At 56.8% G+C, this 18,014-nt stretch overlaps 1 protein-coding gene across 11 annotated transcripts in view; it reads left to right on the top strand.

Annotated features, from left to right (window-relative positions):
• The window catches only part of HSPG2 (heparan sulfate proteoglycan 2), a 117,629-nt gene that overhangs the window by 77,534 nt on the left and 22,081 nt on the right, over positions 1-18,014 (top strand). For 9 of the 11 annotated variants that reach the window (XM_033227919.1, XM_033227925.1, XM_033227921.1 and 6 more), the window contains 27 exons: positions 81-167; positions 1,990-2,048; positions 2,224-2,391; positions 2,550-2,660; positions 4,608-4,708; positions 4,799-4,979; positions 6,081-6,206; positions 6,318-6,470; positions 6,547-6,689; positions 6,998-7,133; positions 7,216-7,370; positions 7,638-7,788; positions 8,556-8,707; positions 8,793-8,925; positions 9,392-9,537; positions 9,700-9,835; positions 9,929-10,080; positions 10,822-10,957; positions 11,128-11,279; positions 12,366-12,504; positions 12,603-12,754; positions 13,302-13,437; positions 13,555-13,706; positions 13,883-14,021; positions 15,180-15,331; positions 15,524-15,671; positions 17,494-17,645. In XM_033227919.1, coding sequence (XP_033083810.1) covers positions 81-167; positions 1,990-2,048; positions 2,224-2,391; positions 2,550-2,660; positions 4,608-4,708; positions 4,799-4,979; positions 6,081-6,206; positions 6,318-6,470; positions 6,547-6,689; positions 6,998-7,133; positions 7,216-7,370; positions 7,638-7,788; positions 8,556-8,707; positions 8,793-8,925; positions 9,392-9,537; positions 9,700-9,835; positions 9,929-10,080; positions 10,822-10,957; positions 11,128-11,279; positions 12,366-12,504; positions 12,603-12,754; positions 13,302-13,437; positions 13,555-13,706; positions 13,883-14,021; positions 15,180-15,331; positions 15,524-15,671; positions 17,494-17,645 — 3,748 coding nt within the window. The remainder of the gene's footprint in view (positions 1-80; positions 168-1,989; positions 2,049-2,223; positions 2,392-2,549; positions 2,661-4,607; positions 4,709-4,798; positions 4,980-6,080; positions 6,207-6,317; positions 6,471-6,546; positions 6,690-6,997; positions 7,134-7,215; positions 7,371-7,637; positions 7,789-8,555; positions 8,708-8,792; positions 8,926-9,391; positions 9,538-9,699; positions 9,836-9,928; positions 10,081-10,821; positions 10,958-11,127; positions 11,280-12,365; positions 12,505-12,602; positions 12,755-13,301; positions 13,438-13,554; positions 13,707-13,882; positions 14,022-15,179; positions 15,332-15,523; positions 15,672-17,493; positions 17,646-18,014) is intronic. The other 2 variants (XM_033227928.1, XM_033227927.1) reach the window with 2 other exon arrangements.

Below are 18,014 nucleotides of genomic sequence, written 5' to 3' on the forward strand. Positions count from 1 at the left end.
TTGTCTTTTGGGGCAGAAGTGAAGGGAGCAAGATGGAGAATGGGCTTCTCATGACCTGACCTTTGCCTCCCCAATTCCAGGTTCTCCCGCACCTGTGAGAGCTTGGGAGCCGGTGGGTACCGCTGCACAGCCTGCGAACCCGGCTACACTGGCCAGTACTGCGAGCAGTAAGTTTGTAAACAGAAGTGGGGGAAGGATGGAGGACAAATGGTGGACTCCCAAGTGAGAGCCTTAAAGGGTGTTGCTCAGAAAAGTCTCTTCCAGGATTATGCTCCTTCCCTGCCCCAAACCCTTGTAAGATGCCACATTGCCCTTGGGACAAGCCCAACCTCCTTAGGCAGCTTTACTGTAGCAGCTTCATCCCACTTCTGACACCCAACTCTGTACTTTAGCTGGGCTTAACTTTTTAAATTCTTTTTCTTTTTCTTTTTATTAAACTGAGACAGGGTCTCACTGTGTTGCCTAGGCTGGTCTTAAACTCCTGGGCTCAAGCAGTCCTCCTACCTCAGCCTCTCAAAGTGCTGGGATTACAGGCGTAAGCCACCATGCCCAGCCACTTTTTGAATTCTTGATGTTCAGGCTTTGCATATGCCGTTCCTTCTGCATGGAACAGTCTTCACCCCTAAACCACCTCTTCCTGGCTAACTTCCACTTAGCCTTCAGACCCAGCTTCATTCACGCATTCAGCAAATTTTTATCAAGCAGCTCCTGTGTACCATACTGTGTGCTGAGGTGCTGGAGATAATGGAATGAACAGAACAGATTCCACCCCAGCGCTTACGGAGTCTGCCATCTAATAAGAGATCAGCCCTAATGGGAGATAAGACAGGAAAAAAGTAAATGTGCAAATGTATGTTTACAAACCATAGGCCGGGTGCGGTGGCTCATGTCTGTAATTCCAGCACTTCGGGAGGCCGAGGCAGGTGGATCACAGGGTCAGGAGATCGAGACCATCCTGGCTAACACAGTGAAACCCTGTCTCTACTAAAAACACAAAAAATTAGCCGCGCTTGGTGGTGGGCACCTGTAGTCCCAGCTACTCGGGAGGCTGAGGCAGGAGAATGGCGTGAACGTGGGAGGTGGAGCTTGCAGTGAGCTGAGGTCGCGCCACTGCACTCTAGCCTGGGTGAAACAGCAAGACTCCATCTCAAAAAAATAAATAAATAAATAAATAAAATTTTACAAACCATGATAAGTTATCTGAAAGAAGAGTACAGCCTGCTCTGAGGTAATACAAGAAGTCCCATCCTCTTGGAAGCCTCCCTGGCTCTCCAGGCTGGGCCAGTGCCCTCCTCTGCACCCGCACAGCCCTGATACGCTTCCTGCATTCTCATTTTCATATAGAATTTCCATGTTGGGTTCCCAGCTAGTAAGTTCCACAGACCAGGGACTTCATCATGTTCATTGTTGTATTTCCAACAACACCTATAGCACATGCCTGGCACGCAGGCATTGCTTAATGGATGTTTGCTGGCCGGGCGCGGTGGCTCATGCCTATAATCCCAGCACTTTGGGAGGCCGAGACGGGCGGATCACGAGGCCAGGAGATCAAGATCATCCTGGCTAACACGGTGAAACCCCGTCTCTACTGAAAATACAAAAAATTAGCTGGGCATGGTGGCGGGCGCCTGTAGTCCCAGTTAATCGGGAGGCTGAGGCAGGAGAATGGCGTGAACCCGGGAGGCAGAGCTTGCAGTGAGCCAAGGTCACGTCACTGCACTCAAGCCTAGGTGACAGGGAGACTGCGTCTCAAAAAAAAAAAAAAATGATGTTTTCTGAATGAATTTCTCTGGAGAATAAAGACCTTACCTCCCTCATCACCCAGCCTGCTAAAGTGTTGGGGCCTGTCTGGTCCCCAAAGTGCTTCCAGAGCTCTGAGCCCCCTCACCTGACACTGGGCAGCCTGCTGAGCTTCTGGCTCCCCAAGTCCACCCTGAGGCACTGGGGCCCTTGAGGCCTGACATTGCCGGTCCTTGTTCCCCCTTACAGGTGTGCCCCAGGTTACGTGGGTAACCCCAGCGTGCAAGGGGGCCGGTGCCTGCCAGAGAGTAAGTGGGACCGTGGCCCAGGATGGGGACGATGGGCAAGGCAGGGAGCCCTGGGAATTTGGGGGATACTGGGTCTGGGGGACAGGGCTGAGGGTGGGGTACCCCAGCTTTGGGGAGAGCAGAAATATCGAAGACAATGCTGAATGGCCCCTCCTGTCCCGGCCCCTACCCCCAGCAAACCAAGCCCCACTGGTGGTCGAGGTCCATCCTGCTCGAAGCATAGTGCCCCAAGGTGGCTCCCACTCCCTGCGGTGCCAGGTCAGTGGGAGCCCACCCCACTACTTCTATTGGTCCCGTGAGGATGGGCGGCCTGTGCCCAGCAGCACCCAGCAGCGACATCAAGGTACCCATGGCCCTAGGCTCCTCAGCCCCAAGAGCCATCCCAGTGGGAGGGGAGGCAGGGGCCTGTCCCTGCCCTAGTGGGGTCCTGCCCTTGCGCATGGGGCTAGATGTGAGAAAGAGTGTATCTGCACCAACAAACTCCTTTCTCCTCCTCACCAGGCTCTGAGCTCCACTTCCCCAGCGTCCAGCCCTCGGATGCCGGGGTCTACATTTGCACCTGCCGTAATCTCCACCATGCCAATACCAGCCGGGCAGAGCTGCTGGTCACTGGTGAGTCCCTGCGCCCCCTGTAACCAAAACCGCCTGTCCTGGGCTGGGCTGCAGGCTGCAAATTCAGCAGATGGTACATTCACCTGCTGGGAGGGGGCAGTGGTGGCCTGGACAAGGTCAGCGGCCATGGAGATGAGGAGAGATGGCAGATTCAAGACTCATTTTAGAGGTAGGATCGGCAGGACTTGACTGGTCAGTGAAGCCAAAAGAAAAGGGTGGGCCAGGCGCAGTAGCTCACGCCTGTAATCCCAGCACTTTGGGAGGCCAAGGTGGGCAGATCATGAGGTCAGGAGTTCGAAATCAGCCTGGCCAACATGGTAAAACCCCGTCTCTAGTACAAATGAAAAAATTAGCTGGTCATGGTGGTACACACGTATAATCCCAGCTACTCAGGAGCACTGAGGCAGGAGAATTATTGCTTCAACCCAGGAGGTGGAGGTTGCAGTGAGCCGAGATTGCGCCACTGTACTCCAGCCTGGGCAACAGAGCAAGACTCTGTCTTAAAATAATAATAATAATAATAATAATAATAATGCATCTTGGAGTCACCCTGCCCTGGCATCCAGGGAGCTGCAGTATGTCTAGGCCAGCTCCTGTCAGTCACTGATTGAGACCTATTCTGGGAGCATCAAGTCCCCTGCACGTCTGTCCCACCCATAGGTGTGCACTGTGGGCTCCAGTGGCCTGAGAAAGCCCTCAATGCAAAGAAGTGCAGTGGTTGGCAGAAGTCAGGCAGATGGGCACGGGGCGGGGCGTGGCTAGGCCACCAGCAGCACGGGCTACAAACAGGTCAGAGAGAGTCGCAAGTTTGCTTTGGAAGTGTTAGAGTCTGAGATGTTTGGGAAGACATCTCATTGAGTCCACCAGGCAGGCATTTGGCTTTGTGAGTCTGAACTCCGGTAAGAGGCCTCAGCCAGAGAAATGAGTCTGGTTGCTGTTGGCACAGGGATGGTGTTCAAAGCTATGTGACAGGATGAAGTCACCTAGGGAGAATGTGGCCCGAGGACAGGGCCCAAGCCCAGAGTCCCAAGGAGCTCCAGCATGAACATGTCAAATGGAAGAGGAAGGGCAGGAAGAGCCTGAGAGAGTGCGGCCATGAGGCAGGAGGAGACAGGGGGCATCATGGGAATCAGAGGGAAAAGGGCTTCCAGGGCAGCCTCTCCACTGGGAAGTCAGTTAAGGGCAAAGAAATAGCCCTTGGAGGTCACACTTTGACAAGAGCGGTTTTCAGTGGAGAGAAGGGATAAAAGCCAGATTGGAAGGAGGCGACGCATGGGTGGGAAGGTGGCGAGTGTGGACAACTCCTGCAAGAGTCTTGGCTCTGAAGGGAGGCCAGGAAATGGGTCATTGACCACGAGAGCATGAGGTCAAGGGGGAGTTTTCAGAAATGGGAAATCCTAGAATGCACTCTGGACCGAAGTGGTCTCATGAGAAGAAGGAGACACTGATGTCGCGAGAGCGAAGGAAGCCCTGGGGAGGGGTGGCACTCAGGCGCAGCTGTGGGACGGGGTGGGGGCAGGAGAAGGGGGCTGTGTCAGTACCACTAGCTAAGAAAGTGCAAGGGTGGTTGGAGAGGCTGAAGGAGATGGGAGGAGGTGTGAAATAGTTGTTTTTGGGGGATAGAAACTCAAACCAGACGGAGAAACCCAGTTGGAGTGAAGTGTGATGTGTCAGGAGCTTATTGTGGTCTGTGATCAGAAACTGGAGCCAAGTGGACTCATGGCGTGGTGTTCCCTAACCACATCTGTGGCCGCTCTGTGTGGGCAAGGAGGGCGGGGATGGTGGGGTTCAGCTGGAATGGGGGAGGGAGGCACCAGGGAGTGGAATGAGAGTTAGGCTGGACCAGGAAGGAAGTGATGCCTACAGGAGGTTATGGAGAAAGACAAAGTGGCCACAGGACCAGGACCTAGCCAGCACCGGCTCACGGGGGGCTTCCCGTCCCTGCAGAGGCTCCAAGCAAGCCCATCACAGTGACAGTGGAGGAGCAGCGGAGCCAGAGCGTGCGCCCCGGAGCCGATGTCACCTTCATCTGCACGGCCAAAAGCAAGGTGTGCAGGGCAGGGAGTGAGGATGAGGGAAGTCTGTCTTCTGGGGTCTCTGAGCCCCACCCATGACCCCCTTTCGCCTTGCCCTGCTAGTCCCCAGCCTATACCCTGGTGTGGACCCGCCTGCACAACGGGAAGCTGCCCACCCGAGCCATGGATTTCAACGGCATCCTGACCATTCGCAATGTCCAGCTGAGTGATGCGGGCACCTATGTGTGCACCGGCTCCAACATGTTTGCCATGGACCAGGGCACAGCCACTCTACATGTGCAGGGTACACCTCCCATCTATACCTGATTCTCCCACCCCAGCTCTCCCCGTATGCCCACCGGGATTAGCACAGCATTTCTTCATTCAGCTGATCATTTCTGAGCACTGCTGCACTGATCCTGGTCTAGGCTCTGCAGAAGCAGGGGAGAGAAGCATGTACAGTATCTCGGCCCTCCTAAAGTATAGGTTCTAGGCAGGGAGACCATAAGCATGGGAATAAATGAACAAGCAAGATAACTACACATGGTGATGAGTGCCAGGCTAGGAATAAGAGTGACGAGAAAGCAAGAAACCAGGTGGGAGAAGGCCAGGCGCGGTGGCTCACATCTGTAAGCCCAGCACTTTGGGAAGCTGAGGCAGGTGGATCACTGGAGGTCAGGAGTTCCAGACCAACCTGGCCAACATGGTGAAACCCTGTCTCTACTAAAAATACAAAAACTAGCTGGGCGTGGTGGCAGGTGCCTTTAATCCCAGCTACTCAGGAGGCTGAGGCAGGAGAATCACTTGAACCGGGGAGGCAGAGGTTGCAGTAAGCCGAGATTACACCACTGCTCTCCATCCTGGGCAACAGAGCGAGAATCTGTCTCAGAAAAATAAAATAAAACAAGGTGGGAGAGGCAGGGTCTACTCTAGACAGGGCAGTCAGGGAGGGCCTCTCTGAGGAGGTGACACCTAAGCTGAGACCTGAAGGAAAGGTAGGCATTGGGCAAGTTAGAGAGTTGGCAGAGTGTACTTGGCAGAGGGAGCAGTACATGGCAAGGCCCTGAGGCAGGAGCACATTGCTGAGTTTGAGGAACAGCAGAGACTATGGGGCTGGGGCTGTGGGAGGGAGGACAGGTGTGGGCAGAGTGGAGAGCATGAAGTATGTGGTGGATGACAGTAGGAATTTTGGATTTTATTCTAAAAGCAACAGGGAGTCATGGACAGGTGTCAAGTGGGGAGGCCACAAGGTCCTGTTGCCATTTCCAGAGCTCCCTCTGGCTCCTGTGTGCACAGACGGCCATGGAGAGCTAGTCTGGAAGCAGAGAGAGCGGCAGCGAGGCTCTTGTGTGAGTCAGATGACACCCCCCACCCTGACTGCATGTTCCTTTTCCTCCCTCGTCAGCCTCGGGCACCTCGTCCGCCCCTGTGGTCTCCATCCACCCGCCACAGCTCACAGTGCAGCCCGGGCAACTGGCGGAGTTCCGCTGTAGCGCCACAGGGAGCCCCACACCCACCCTCGAGTGGACAGGTGAGGCCGTGATGGGAATGACATTCAGGGCCTGACTCTCCTGGGTGTGGGAGGGGAGGGGCAGGACTCTGAGTAGGCTTGGTGGGTGCTGACCCTGCATCTGCTCATCAGGGGGTCCTGGCGGCCAGCTCCCTGCAAAGGCACAAATCCGTGGTGGTATCCTGCGCCTGCCAGCCGTCGAGCCCACAGATCAGGCCCAGTACCTGTGCCGAGCCCACAGCAGCGCTGGGCAGCAGGTGGCCAGGGCTGTGCTCCACGTGCATGGTGAGAGGCCGGGCTCAGGGTGGGGGCCAGGAGTGTGCTCAGCCCAGGGCGTGTTCTCACAGCACTCTGTCTGCAGGAGGCAGTGGACCCAGAGTCCAAGTGAGCCCAGAGAGGACCCAGGTCCACGAAGGCCGCACCGTCAGGCTGTACTGCAGGGCTGCAGGCGTGCCCAGCGCCACCATCACCTGGAGGAAGGAAGGGGGCAGCCTCCCACCACAGGTGAGGAGATGGACCCACCTAGGAGGCCCACTGGCTCTGTAGAGAGTCCCAGTCACCTTTCTTCTCCTCCACGCCCCACCCCACCTCCTCCTCTGTGGCTCCCTTCATCTCCAAGACGGTGGCCTCGTGCCCCTGCATCAGCAGGGAGCCTCTGGCATCCTCTTGGCTGCCTGGCGTTTGTCCTCCAGGCCCCACTGGGCCCTAATATTGGCCCTGCACCTGCCTCTCCCTTTTATGCCCTATCTGTCCCCCTGGCGAGCCGTTGCCCAGCCGCCTCTGGGGCAGCTGACCCTTCTCATCCGTGGCAGGCCCGGTCGGAGCGCACAGACATCGCCACACTGCTCATCCCAGCCATCACGACTGCTGACGCCGGCTTCTACCTCTGTGTGGCCACCAGCCCCGCAGGCACCGCCCAGGCCCGGATCCAAGTGGTTGTCCTTTCAGGTGCGGGCCCTCTGGGAATGGAGGGGTGGGGAGGGCAAGCCAGGGCTCCCCTGGGGCCTGCTGACCCCTACTCTGTCCCCAGCCTCAGATGCCAGCCCACCACCAGTCAAGATTGAGTCCTCATCACCTTCCGTGACAGAAGGGCAGACACTCGACCTCAACTGTGTGGTGGCAGGGTCGGCCCACGCCCAAGTCACCTGGTATAGGCGAGGGGGCAGCCTGCCTCCCCACACCCAGGTATGTGGGCTCTGAGCTTATGGCAGGGTACCAGGGTGCAGGGGCTGTGGCGGAGGCGGGGGCCTGTACGCAGGGCGGGGGAGGTGGTACACTGCCCCACACGTTCCAACAGCAGAAGCCTGGCCTCACCTCCCAACCCGCCAGCTTCCAGCATGGGATGGCTCAGAGCACAGCCAGTGAGAGTTTGAATAAATCCCTGAGGCTGAGGGAGTGGTGACGACAGCCCCCGTCCCTGTCCTCACGTACCTCTGCCTCCTCCTGGCCCAGATCCACGGCTCCCGACTGCGGCTCCCCCAGGTCTCACCAGCTGATTCTGGAGAATATGTGTGTCGTGTGGAGAATGGATCGGGCCCCAAGGAGGCCTCCATTACTGTCTCTGTCCTCCACGGCACCCATTCTGGCCCCAGCTACACCCCAGGTGAGGAGCCAGGTGCGGCTGGGCCATGGCTGAGCCCAAGGAGCTCCCAGGGAAGATGCTGGTGGCTTCTTCAGTGGCACCAGGACAGAGGGGGGGCGTTCCAGGCAGGCTTTGACCCTTCAGTGCCTGCTCAGAGAGAGGAGGGGGCTAAATGGATGGGAGGGGGTCTAAGGCTGGTCCAGCTTACCTGGGCTCGCTGTGAGGGACTGTTTCAGAATTTGTCAGGAAGCAGCAGAGTGTCCGGATTGAACACTAAGCAGGGAGCTGGCTGACCTGGTTCAAATCCCAGATCTGTCCCTTAGCAGCCTTGAGCTAGCTTTTACCTTTTGGGGCCTCAGATTCATCTATGAAATGGAGTAGTACCACCCACCTGCTTGGTCATGGTGTGGTTTAAATGAGACGGTGTCTGTGCAAAGTACTTGTGAGCACACAGAAGACGCCCTGTAGAAGGGAGGTGTCTCATTGTCATCTGCATTCTTGGGCGCAGCCTGGGTAGTAAAGCTTGCTGGTTCCCTACAGACCAGAGAAGCTCATCATCAAGAAGTCATGGTTGGGTCAGTGGGGCTCCAGCTTGTGGTTAGAGGTTGGGGAGGGAAGAAGCCATACTCAGCTGGCCATGTGGAGGCAGAAGGGTGTGGCTCTAGTCCCAGAAAGTCTACCTGTCCGCCGTCCCCACTAGGGCCTGGTCACAGCCCAGAGCCCTCTGCCCCAGGGCTGCAGGTTACAGCCCAAGAGTCCAGGCCTCTGAGCAGCCCCTCTGTGTCCAGCGCCCGGCAGCACCCAGCCCATCCGCATCGAGCCCTCCTCCTCACACGTGGCTGAAGGGCAGACCCTGGATCTGAACTGCGTGGTACCCGGGCAGGCCCACGCCCAGGTCACATGGCACAAGCGTGGGGGCAGCCTCCCTGCCCGACACCAGGTATGGCAGCCCCCAGGACCACCTTGCTGGAGGGGCTGGATGGAACTGTTCTGACCCCCTCCCAACCCACCCCATTTGCACACAGACCCATGGCTCGCTGCTGCGGCTGCATCAGGTGACCCCGGCCGACTCAGGCGAGTACGTGTGCCGTATGGTGGGCACCTCCGGCCCCCTGGAGGCCTCAGTCCTGGTCACCATTGAGGCCTCTGTCATCCCTGGTGAGTGACTCCCAATGATGTGGAAAGCTGGAGGAGGCAGACAGCCCTCCAGGGTGGTGAGATCCCAGTGACCCCTGTTGCCGACAGGGCAGGAGGCCCACACTGGAGCTGGCTGCAGGGCCCTGCCCAGGCAGACCCCACTTGTCAGAGTAACCACCACCTTCCCATCACACTTCGCTTTGGCCACATGACTCCTCAGGCGTCCCTTCCCACCTCCTCTTCCTCTCTCCGAGCCTCCACTACCCCCATCTCTCTCACTTCTTCACTCCCCTCTGCAAGGCATGGCCCATGCCCTGGTCCTCCCATTGGGGTTGCTGAGCTGAGGGCATCAAGCCCAGGCCCCCAGATGCCCGAAAACCTGGACCTGGCCTTGGAACCCTGGGCTGAGCTAGCTGCAGGGTGGGCGACCCCTGCCCTCTCATCTCAGGAGCATCTACAACTCTCACTCCCATCTCCACTGCCGCAGGACGCGTCCCACCTGTCAGGATCGAGTCTTCATCCTCCACAGTGGCCGAGGGGCAGACTCTGGATCTGAGCTGTGTGGTAGCAGGGCAGGCCCATGCCCAGGTCACATGGTACAAGCGCGGGGGCAGCCTCCCTGCCCGGCACCAGGTACAGGGCACCAGAAATGTGGGATGGGGCCACGGACAGTGGGTTGTAGGGTTCTGGCCCCTAGGCTGAGGGGCCGGCACTTCCTAGATCGGGGGGAAGGGGTGGGGCATCTGCTTGCCTCCAGGAAGCCCCACTCTCACCCTTCTCTCCACGGCTGCCCAGGTTCGTGGCTCCCGCCTGTACATCTTCCAGGCCTCACCTGCCGATGCGGGACAATACGTCTGCCGGGCCAGCAACGGCATGGAGGCCTCCATCATGGTCACAGTAACTGGGACCCAGGGGGCCAACTTAGCCTACCGTGAGTGGGGCCACTAGGCTGGGCTGGGATGCAGAGAATAGGCTGGGTCAGCTTTAGAAAACAGGAGTGACCGGTGACCATCTTATCCCTCAGCTGCCGGCAGCACCCAGCCCATCCGCATCGAGCCCTCCTCCTCACAGGTGGCTGAAGGGCAGACCCTGGATCTGAACTGCGTGGTGCCTGGGCAGTCCCATGCCCAGGTCACATGGCACAAGCGTGGGGGCAGCCTCCCTGTCCGGCACCAGGTATAGGACTGGAGGACAGACAGGCCACGAAGAGGAAGCAGGGTCCCTGGGTGGCAGAGGTTATTGGGGGAGGGCTAGAGGCTCCCCTGAGATCAGGAAGCCCTGGACCCCATTGCAGAGATGTATAGTGCAGTGGTTAGAACCCAGAATCTGGGACTGACTAACTTGGGTGTGAATTCTGGCCCCACCACTTAGCTTGTGACCTCGGACAAGTTACTTAACCTCTCTGCTATAGTTTCAGGGCCTATAAAATGCTAAGAATAGTATGTAGCTTACAGAATTATCTTAAAGATTTATATATATGCAAAATCCTCAGAGCTTAGGCTCACAGAAAGTACTCTAAGCTGTTAATATTACTATAATACCATTAGCTATTGTTGTTACCGTATTTTGTAGAATTTAGGATACCAGTGATGGCAAGATCCACTATGATTTTATGTACCGCCAAGAAAAAGCTTCCATTTGTAAGGTTATTCATTTTAGATACATCTTGATTTTGGAGGCATTGAAATGTGTGTCTAGAATTGATGAAATGTGGTATGAGTGTGTACCCAGCTCACTGGGGCTCCTGGGGTCGACCACCCGGCTCCTGGACAAGAGTTCCCCTTCCCCATGTGAAGGACAGGGAAAGTGATCCAGAGCTGGTGGCCAGGTCTTGGGAGTCAGAGTGAGGCAGGATTGCAGGTTATAGGAGCAGGGGTGTCCTGAGGACTCCCTCTGACTCACCTCCATTCTGACCAGACCCACGGCTCCCTGCTGAGACTCTACCAAGTGTCCCCCGCCGACTCAGGCGAGTACGTGTGCCGAGTGTCAGGCAGCTCCGTGCCCCTAGAGGCCTCCGTCCTGGTCACCATTGAGCCTGCGGGCTCAGTGCCTGGTGAGTAGCTCTCAGGGAGGGCAGGGCTGGAGGCCCAAGGTGGGAGGTTCCCCACTCTTGCAATGGCAGGATCAGGAGGCCAAGCTGCAGACTGCACCTGCCGTGAGACCAGGAGCCCCATCTCATCTCACCTCCCAGCCAGCTATTGACCCTTTGCCCTCTGTCCCCAGCACTTGGGGTCACCCCCACAGTCCGGATCGAGTCATCATCTTCGCATGTGGCTGAAGGGCAGACCCTGGATCTGAACTGCCTCGTTGCTGGCCAGGCCCATGCCCAGGTTACATGGCACAAGCGCGGGGGCAGCCTTCCGGCCCGGCACCAGGTAGGAGGCAGGAGCTGAGGAAGCCTGAAGGACCCTGTAGCTGCAGTACAAGAGCATAGGCTTGACCGGGCATGGTGGCTCACGCCTATAATCCCAGCACTTTGGGAGGCCAAGGTGGGAGGATCACGAGGTCAGGAGTTTGAGACCAGCCTGACGGACATAATGAAACCCCTTCTCTACTAAAAATACACAAATTAGGCCGGGCGCGGTGGCTCAAGCCTGTAATCCCAGCACTTTGGGAGGCCGAGACGGGCGGATCACGAGGTCAGGAGATCGAGACCATCCTGGCTAACCCGGTGAAACCCGGTGTCTACTAAAAAAATACAAAAAACTAGCCGGGCGAGGTGGCAGGCGCCTGTAGTCCCAGCTACTCAGGAGGCTGAGGCAGGAGAATGGCGTAAACCCGGGAGGCGGAGCTTGCAGTGAGCTGAGATCCGGCCACTGCACTCCAGCCTGGGCGACAGAGCAAGACTCCGTCTCAAAAAAAAAAAAAAAACAAAAAAAAATACACAAATTAGCCGGGCATAGTGGTTCGTGCCTATAATCCCAGCTTTTCAGGAGGCTGAGGCAGGAGAATCGCTTGAACCCAGGAGGTGGAGGTTTCAGTGAGCCAAGATCGTGCCATTGCACTCCAGCATGGGCGACGGGCGAGACTGTCTCAAAAAAGAAAAGACCATAGGCTTTGAACTCAGGCACATTCAAGTTCAGACACTGTTCCGCCACTTGCATGCTGTGTGACTTTAGGCCAGTCACTTGTCACTTGATTCCCTGACCCTCAGCGTCCTCGTCTGCCAAATGGGCTTGTGCTGCCTACCTCATCTCCCCTGTAGCATGTCAACAAACACTGGTCCCCACTTTTCTCTGGTGCCAAGTCTCAGACATCCCTGGCATGGGTGAGATGGAAGGCTAGACCCAGTCCTGACACTGGGGCGGGAGATAGGAAGGCACAAGGTAGTTTCCCCTGGAAGAGCTTCCATCAAGTTCCAGCTGGCTGGGCTGGGAGTGGCACCAGGGAAGGGAACAGGAGCTTGGCGTGAGCCGCAGTGCCCGGTTCTGAGCCTGCCTCCTCCCTCCTGACCCTCCTAGGTGCATGGCTCGAGGCTACGGCTGCTCCAGGTGACCCCAGCTGACTCCGGGGAGTACGTGTGCCGTGTGGTTGGCAGCTCAGGCACCCAGGAAGCCTCGGTCCTTGTCACCATCCAGCAGCGCCTTAGCGGCTCCCACTGTGAGTGTCTAGGGGGTCATGCAAATGGTAGAGGGCTGGGGGGCCCCCACTGCAGCCTCAGCAGCTCCCACACCCTACCTTCCATCTTGCCCTCCCAGCCCAGGGCGTGGCGTACCCCGTCCGCATCGAGTCTTCCTCAGCCTCCCTGGCCAATGGACACACCCTGGACCTCAACTGCCTGGTTGCCAGCCAGGCTCCCCACACCATCACCTGGTATAAGCGTGGAGGCAGCTTACCCAGCCGGCACCAGGTACAGGGCCAGCAGGTGGGGAGGGCAAAAGCAGGGCACACCAGCCCCAAGTGGGAAGACAGGGAACTCTCAGAACCTCACTCTGTGCTCATTCAGTCATTCAACAAACATTGAGTATCCTTGCTGGATGGGTCCTAGACTGGTGCTGAGAATACAGAAATAAGGCTCCCTGACCTCAGGGAGATCCACTTATGCGCCAAATCTCACTGAAAAGCTGCTCTGGGCCATGTCCTGTGCCTGGCACTGAAGATTCTGGATGGAATGAGACAGTTGCCTGCTCTCAGGCAGCTTGCAGGCTGTGGGAGCCCCAGCAGGATACTCGGACAACACTGCGGAGGGCCTTAACAGGCTTTCTGGAGGGGTGACGAAAGGCTAGTCCACCCCAGCCCAGAGACAGGCCATATGCTATGCTGGGAGCTTCAAGAAGGCCACTGAGGAGGCAAGGCAGGGGGGCTTCCAGAGTCCAGGGGGCAGTGGCAGCAGTGCCCAAGACGTAGAGGTGCTGCCCACACCTACTGCTACTCCTCCTACCACCTGCTTCCTGCAGATCGTGGGCTCCCGGCTGCGGATCCCTCAGGTGACTCCGGCGGACTCGGGCGAGTATGTGTGTCATGTCAGTAACGGTGCAGGCTCTCGGGAGACCTCGCTTATCGTCACCATCCAGGGCAGCGGCTCCTCCCACGGTGAGAGCAGAGAGGGCAGGGGGTCAAGACAAGTGGTATAGGGGGTGGCAGAGACGTCCCCGGTGCCATCACTGTTACCTCACTCTGGCTGCATGGTCTACACCCCTGTGTCCCCAGTGCCCAGCGTCTCCCCACCAATCAGGATCGAGTCCTCTTCCCCTATGGTGGTAGAAGGGCAGACCTTGGATCTGAACTGTGTGGTCGCCAGGCAACCCCAGGCTATCATCACATGGTACAAGCGTGGAGGCAGCCTTCCCTCCCGACACCAGGTACAGAGTGGAGCCACAGCAGCAGGGGTGGAACCCTGGTCTCCTGGGGTGAGCAGAGCAGGCTCCCTGTCTCATGGACTGGGCCCTGGGTAGACAGACAGCAGCCTCAACAGGCTGAGCAGGAAGGCCTGAGCCCTCCACTCCCTCTCCCTCTCCTTCCCCATCTGCACACCCAGACCCATGGCTCCCACCTGCGGTTGCACCAAATGTCTGTGGCTGACTCGGGTGAGTATGTGTGCCGGGCCAACAACAACATCGATGCCCTGGAGGCCTCCATCGTGATCTCCGTCTCCCCTAGAGCTGGCAGCCCCTCCGGTGAGTCTGCCCAGGAAAGGGACAGGGGATACAGGTAACAGTGTTCCCTGGGGAGAAGGAACTTTTGGATCAGAGTCCTCAGACCTGGTGGTACTCAAGCAAGGGCCAGCAGAAAGATACATGGGTTCAAAGGCTGGGCACGGTGGCTCATGCCTGAAATCCCAGCACTTTGGGAGGCTGAGGCAGGTGGATCACTTGAGCCTAGGAGCCCTGGACAACATGGTAAAATCCATCTCTACTAAAAATACAAAAATTAGTCTGGCGTTGTTACCTATAGTCCCAGCTACTTGGGAGGCTGAAGTGGGAGACTTGCTTGAGCCCAGGAGGTTGAGGCTGCAGTGAGCTGTGATTCACTGTGCTCCAGCCTAGGCAACAGGAGTGAAACACCATCTCAAAAAAAAAACCTTGGGTTCAAATCCTGCTTGTACCACTAAGGGACTTAAAGAGTCACCTTCCACTCTCAGCCTCAGTTTCCACCAGTGAAATGGGGGCATTGACCTTTCCAACCTCTCAGAAGTACACTGTTCAATACAGTGGCTACAGCTACCCCATTTCTAACATTTCAAGTTCTCAGTAGCCACATGTGGCTTGCAGCCACTGTCTTGGCCTGTGCAGATAAAAAACATTTCCATCATGGCAGGAAGTTTATGGACTTTGTGAGAGTTAAGTGAGTTAGTGCATTTAATGTGCTTAGAGCAGTGCCTGGCATGCTGTAAGTGCTTTCTAAGTGTTGACTATTATTATTATTTTTTGTTTTTGAGAGGGAGTCTCACTCTGTCACCCAGGCTGGAATGTAGTGACGCGATCTCAACTCACTGCAACTTCCACTTTCCAGGTTCAAACGTTTCTCCTGTGTCAGCCTCCCGAGTAGCTGGGACTACAGGCACACGCCACCATGCCCCACTAATTTTTGTATTTTTAGTAGAGATAGGGTTTCACCATATTGGTCAGGCTGGTCTCAAACTCCTGACCTCAGGTCATCCACCCACCTTGGCCTCCCAAAGTGCTGGGATTACAGGCATGAACCACCATGCCCGGCCAAGTGTTAACTATTATTATCACGCTGGGGGGTGAGATTTTCCATGGCAGAGGGTCCCACCAACCCTGTTCCCAAATCTGACAATGGCTGAGCCGACTCACTGGTCTCTGTTCCCCCAGCCCCTGGCAGTTCCATGCCCATCAGAATTGAGTCATCATCCTCACACGTGGCCGAAGGGCAGACCCTGGATCTGAACTGCGTGGTCCCCGGGCAGGCCCATGCCCAGGTCACTTGGCACAAGCGTGGGGGCAGCCTCCCCAGTCACCATCAGGTACGCAGCCGGCAGGAAATGGTGGGAGGGCTGCTGGATGTGGGGGCCCTGGCTAGCTCTGCTAGGAGGGAGACCTAGGAGCACCTGTGGGGTGCAGTACCTACCTGTGTCAGAGGTTAAACCTTGGCCCCAGGCTTTCAGCGATTCCAGACTGGCACCTGACGCTGTTCCTCTGTCCTGTCCCCTGTTCAGGCCCACGGCTCACGACTGCGGCTGCACCAGGTGTCCCCGGCCGACTCGGGTGAATACGTGTGCCGGGTGATGGGCGGCTCTGGCCCCCTGGAGGCCTCGGTCCTGGTCACCATTGAAGCCTCTGGCTCAAGTGCTGTCCACGTCCCCGGTGAGGGTCCCTGCAGTGGGACTGGGAGGACAGAGGAGGGAGGAAGGGACAGAGAGCCAGTGGGCAGAACTGGGAGAAGGAAACACTGTCTGGCACTTGGCGAGAACTGCCGCTCTGATTCCAGACTTTACCTCCTGCCACCCACATGGTCCCAGGACCGAGGAGCCAGCGTAAGTGGAGTGGCTCCTATCCCTCTCCACAGCTTGCGAGTGCAGGCTTTGGAGTCTGGCATCTGTGCATGAGTCCTGGCTCCTCTGGCCACACTTGGAGATGTTGCACAAGGGACTTCAGCTTTCCATGTGTCACTGTCCCTTATCTGTAAAGAAGGGGTAGTAGTAGCGCTCTTGTACTCTACTATCTAATTATAGAGTTCCCAAAAGCCTGGGACTGCACCTCTGCGAGTATGGGAAGGTGATTTATACATCTTTGTTAGGGCCGGTGTGGTAACTCACACCTGTAATCCCAGCACTTTGGGAGGCCGAGGTGGGCGGATTGCCTGAGCTCATGACCAGTCTGGTCTCAGAGTTCGAGACCAGTCTGGACCACATAGTGAAACCCCACCTCTACTAAAAATACAAAAGTTACCTGGGCGTGGTGGCACATGCCATTAGTCCTAGCTACTCGGGAGGCTGAAGCACGAGAATCACTTAAACCCAGGAGGCGGAGGTTGCAGTGAGCCGAGATTGCACCACTGCACTCCAGCCTGGGCGACAGAGTGAGACCCTTTGTCTCCAAAAATAAGTAAGTAAATAAATAAATAAATAAATAAGGCCGGGCGCGGTGGCTCAAGCCTGTAATCCCAGCACTTTGGGAGGCCGAGACGGGCGGATCACGAGGTCAGGAGATCGAGACCATCCTGGCTAACACGGTGAAACCCGTCTCTACTAAAAATTACAAAAAACTAGCCGGGCGAGGTGGCGGGCGCCTGTAGTCCCAGCTACTCGGGAGGCTGAGGCAGGAGAATGGCATAAACCCGGGAGGCGGAGCTTGCAGTGAGCTGAGATCCGGCCACTGTACTCCAGCCTGGGCGACAGAGCGAGACTCCGTCTCAAAAAAAAAATAAATAAATAAATAAATGTCTTTATTAGTACTGGTGGCATATAAGGGACAAAAAAACACATCAAGCTTGTCCTTATTTCTTGGAAATCTTTGTTTATGATGGGGCTAAGTAGTTAAGGTTTTTCAAAAGTGAATCAGTTGAAAGGAAAATGTCCAGTAATTAACAGCACAGGGGGCGCATGCTATGCGGAAATCATAAGGGAATATGGATTGCTAAGTAGTAAACATGATCCAGCACCTCTTAGGTGCTGGGCCCTGTCATATTTACACGTTAGTTCATTTTGTCTTCACAACAGCCCTTTGAGGTAGATGGCATTGTTCTCTCCAGTTTACAGATGGGGAAACTGAGACTCAGAGAGGTGAAGTTCTTTTCCAAAGGTCATACCGCTAATCAATGGCAGAGCTGGGATTTGAATCCAGGCAGTCTGGCCCCAGAGCCTGGGTTCTTAGCCACATTCTCTCCAAGTTGGCAAACAGTAGGGGCCTCGTGGTCTGTGTGGAGGTGTCTAGACCTGAGCCCTGGCCCCACTGGTGCTGGGAGCGAGGGAGGAGGAGGAGATGGTGGGGCTACTGCCTGGGGGTGGGGCTGGGGCAATGAGAAGTGCCTGCACCTCCCAGGCTAGCCCAGCTGCTCCAGGCCTCCATGGAAGGGAAAGAAGCCATGTCCCAAATGGCCTCTGGTCCTAACATCTGGGCCCCAGGGGAATGGCTGAGGGCATCAGGGTGGGTATCTCAGCTCACTGACCTCTCCCCTGTGCCCCAGCCCCAGGTGGAGCCCCACCCATCCGCATCGAGACCTCCTCCTCCCGAGTGGCTGAAGGGCAGACCCTGGATCTGAAGTGCGTGGTGCCCGGGCAGGCCCACGCCCAGGTCACGTGGCACAAGCGTGGAGGAAACCTCCCTGCCCGGCACCAGGTAAAGGAGATGGAGAAGGAGGCATGCCTCCTCCACACCCACAGCGGTCCTGCCTGAATCCAGCCCTGAAGAGAAAGTGATCTCAGCAACCGGGGCTTGTGGGGAGTGGCAGCAGGAGGTCACTGGAGTCAGGAAGTTGAGAGCAGGCTGGGCACAGCAGGGCCACCACCAGCCCCACACCACCTTGCTGCAAAATAGAAAAGGACACCTCTGGCCAGGTGTGGTGGCTCATGCCTATAATCCCAGCACTTTGGGAGGCCGAGGCAGGTGGATCACTTGAGGTCAGGAGTTCAAAGCCAGCCTGGCCAACATGACTAAACCAAAATACAAAAATTGGCCAGGCGTGGTGGCAGATGCCTGTAATCCCAG

Source organism: Trachypithecus francoisi, unplaced genomic scaffold (genome assembly GCF_009764315.1).
Source record: "Trachypithecus francoisi isolate TF-2019V2 unplaced genomic scaffold, Tfra_2.0 Lachesis_group12, whole genome shotgun sequence".
Classification (NCBI taxonomy): domain Eukaryota; kingdom Metazoa; phylum Chordata; class Mammalia; order Primates; family Cercopithecidae; genus Trachypithecus; species Trachypithecus francoisi.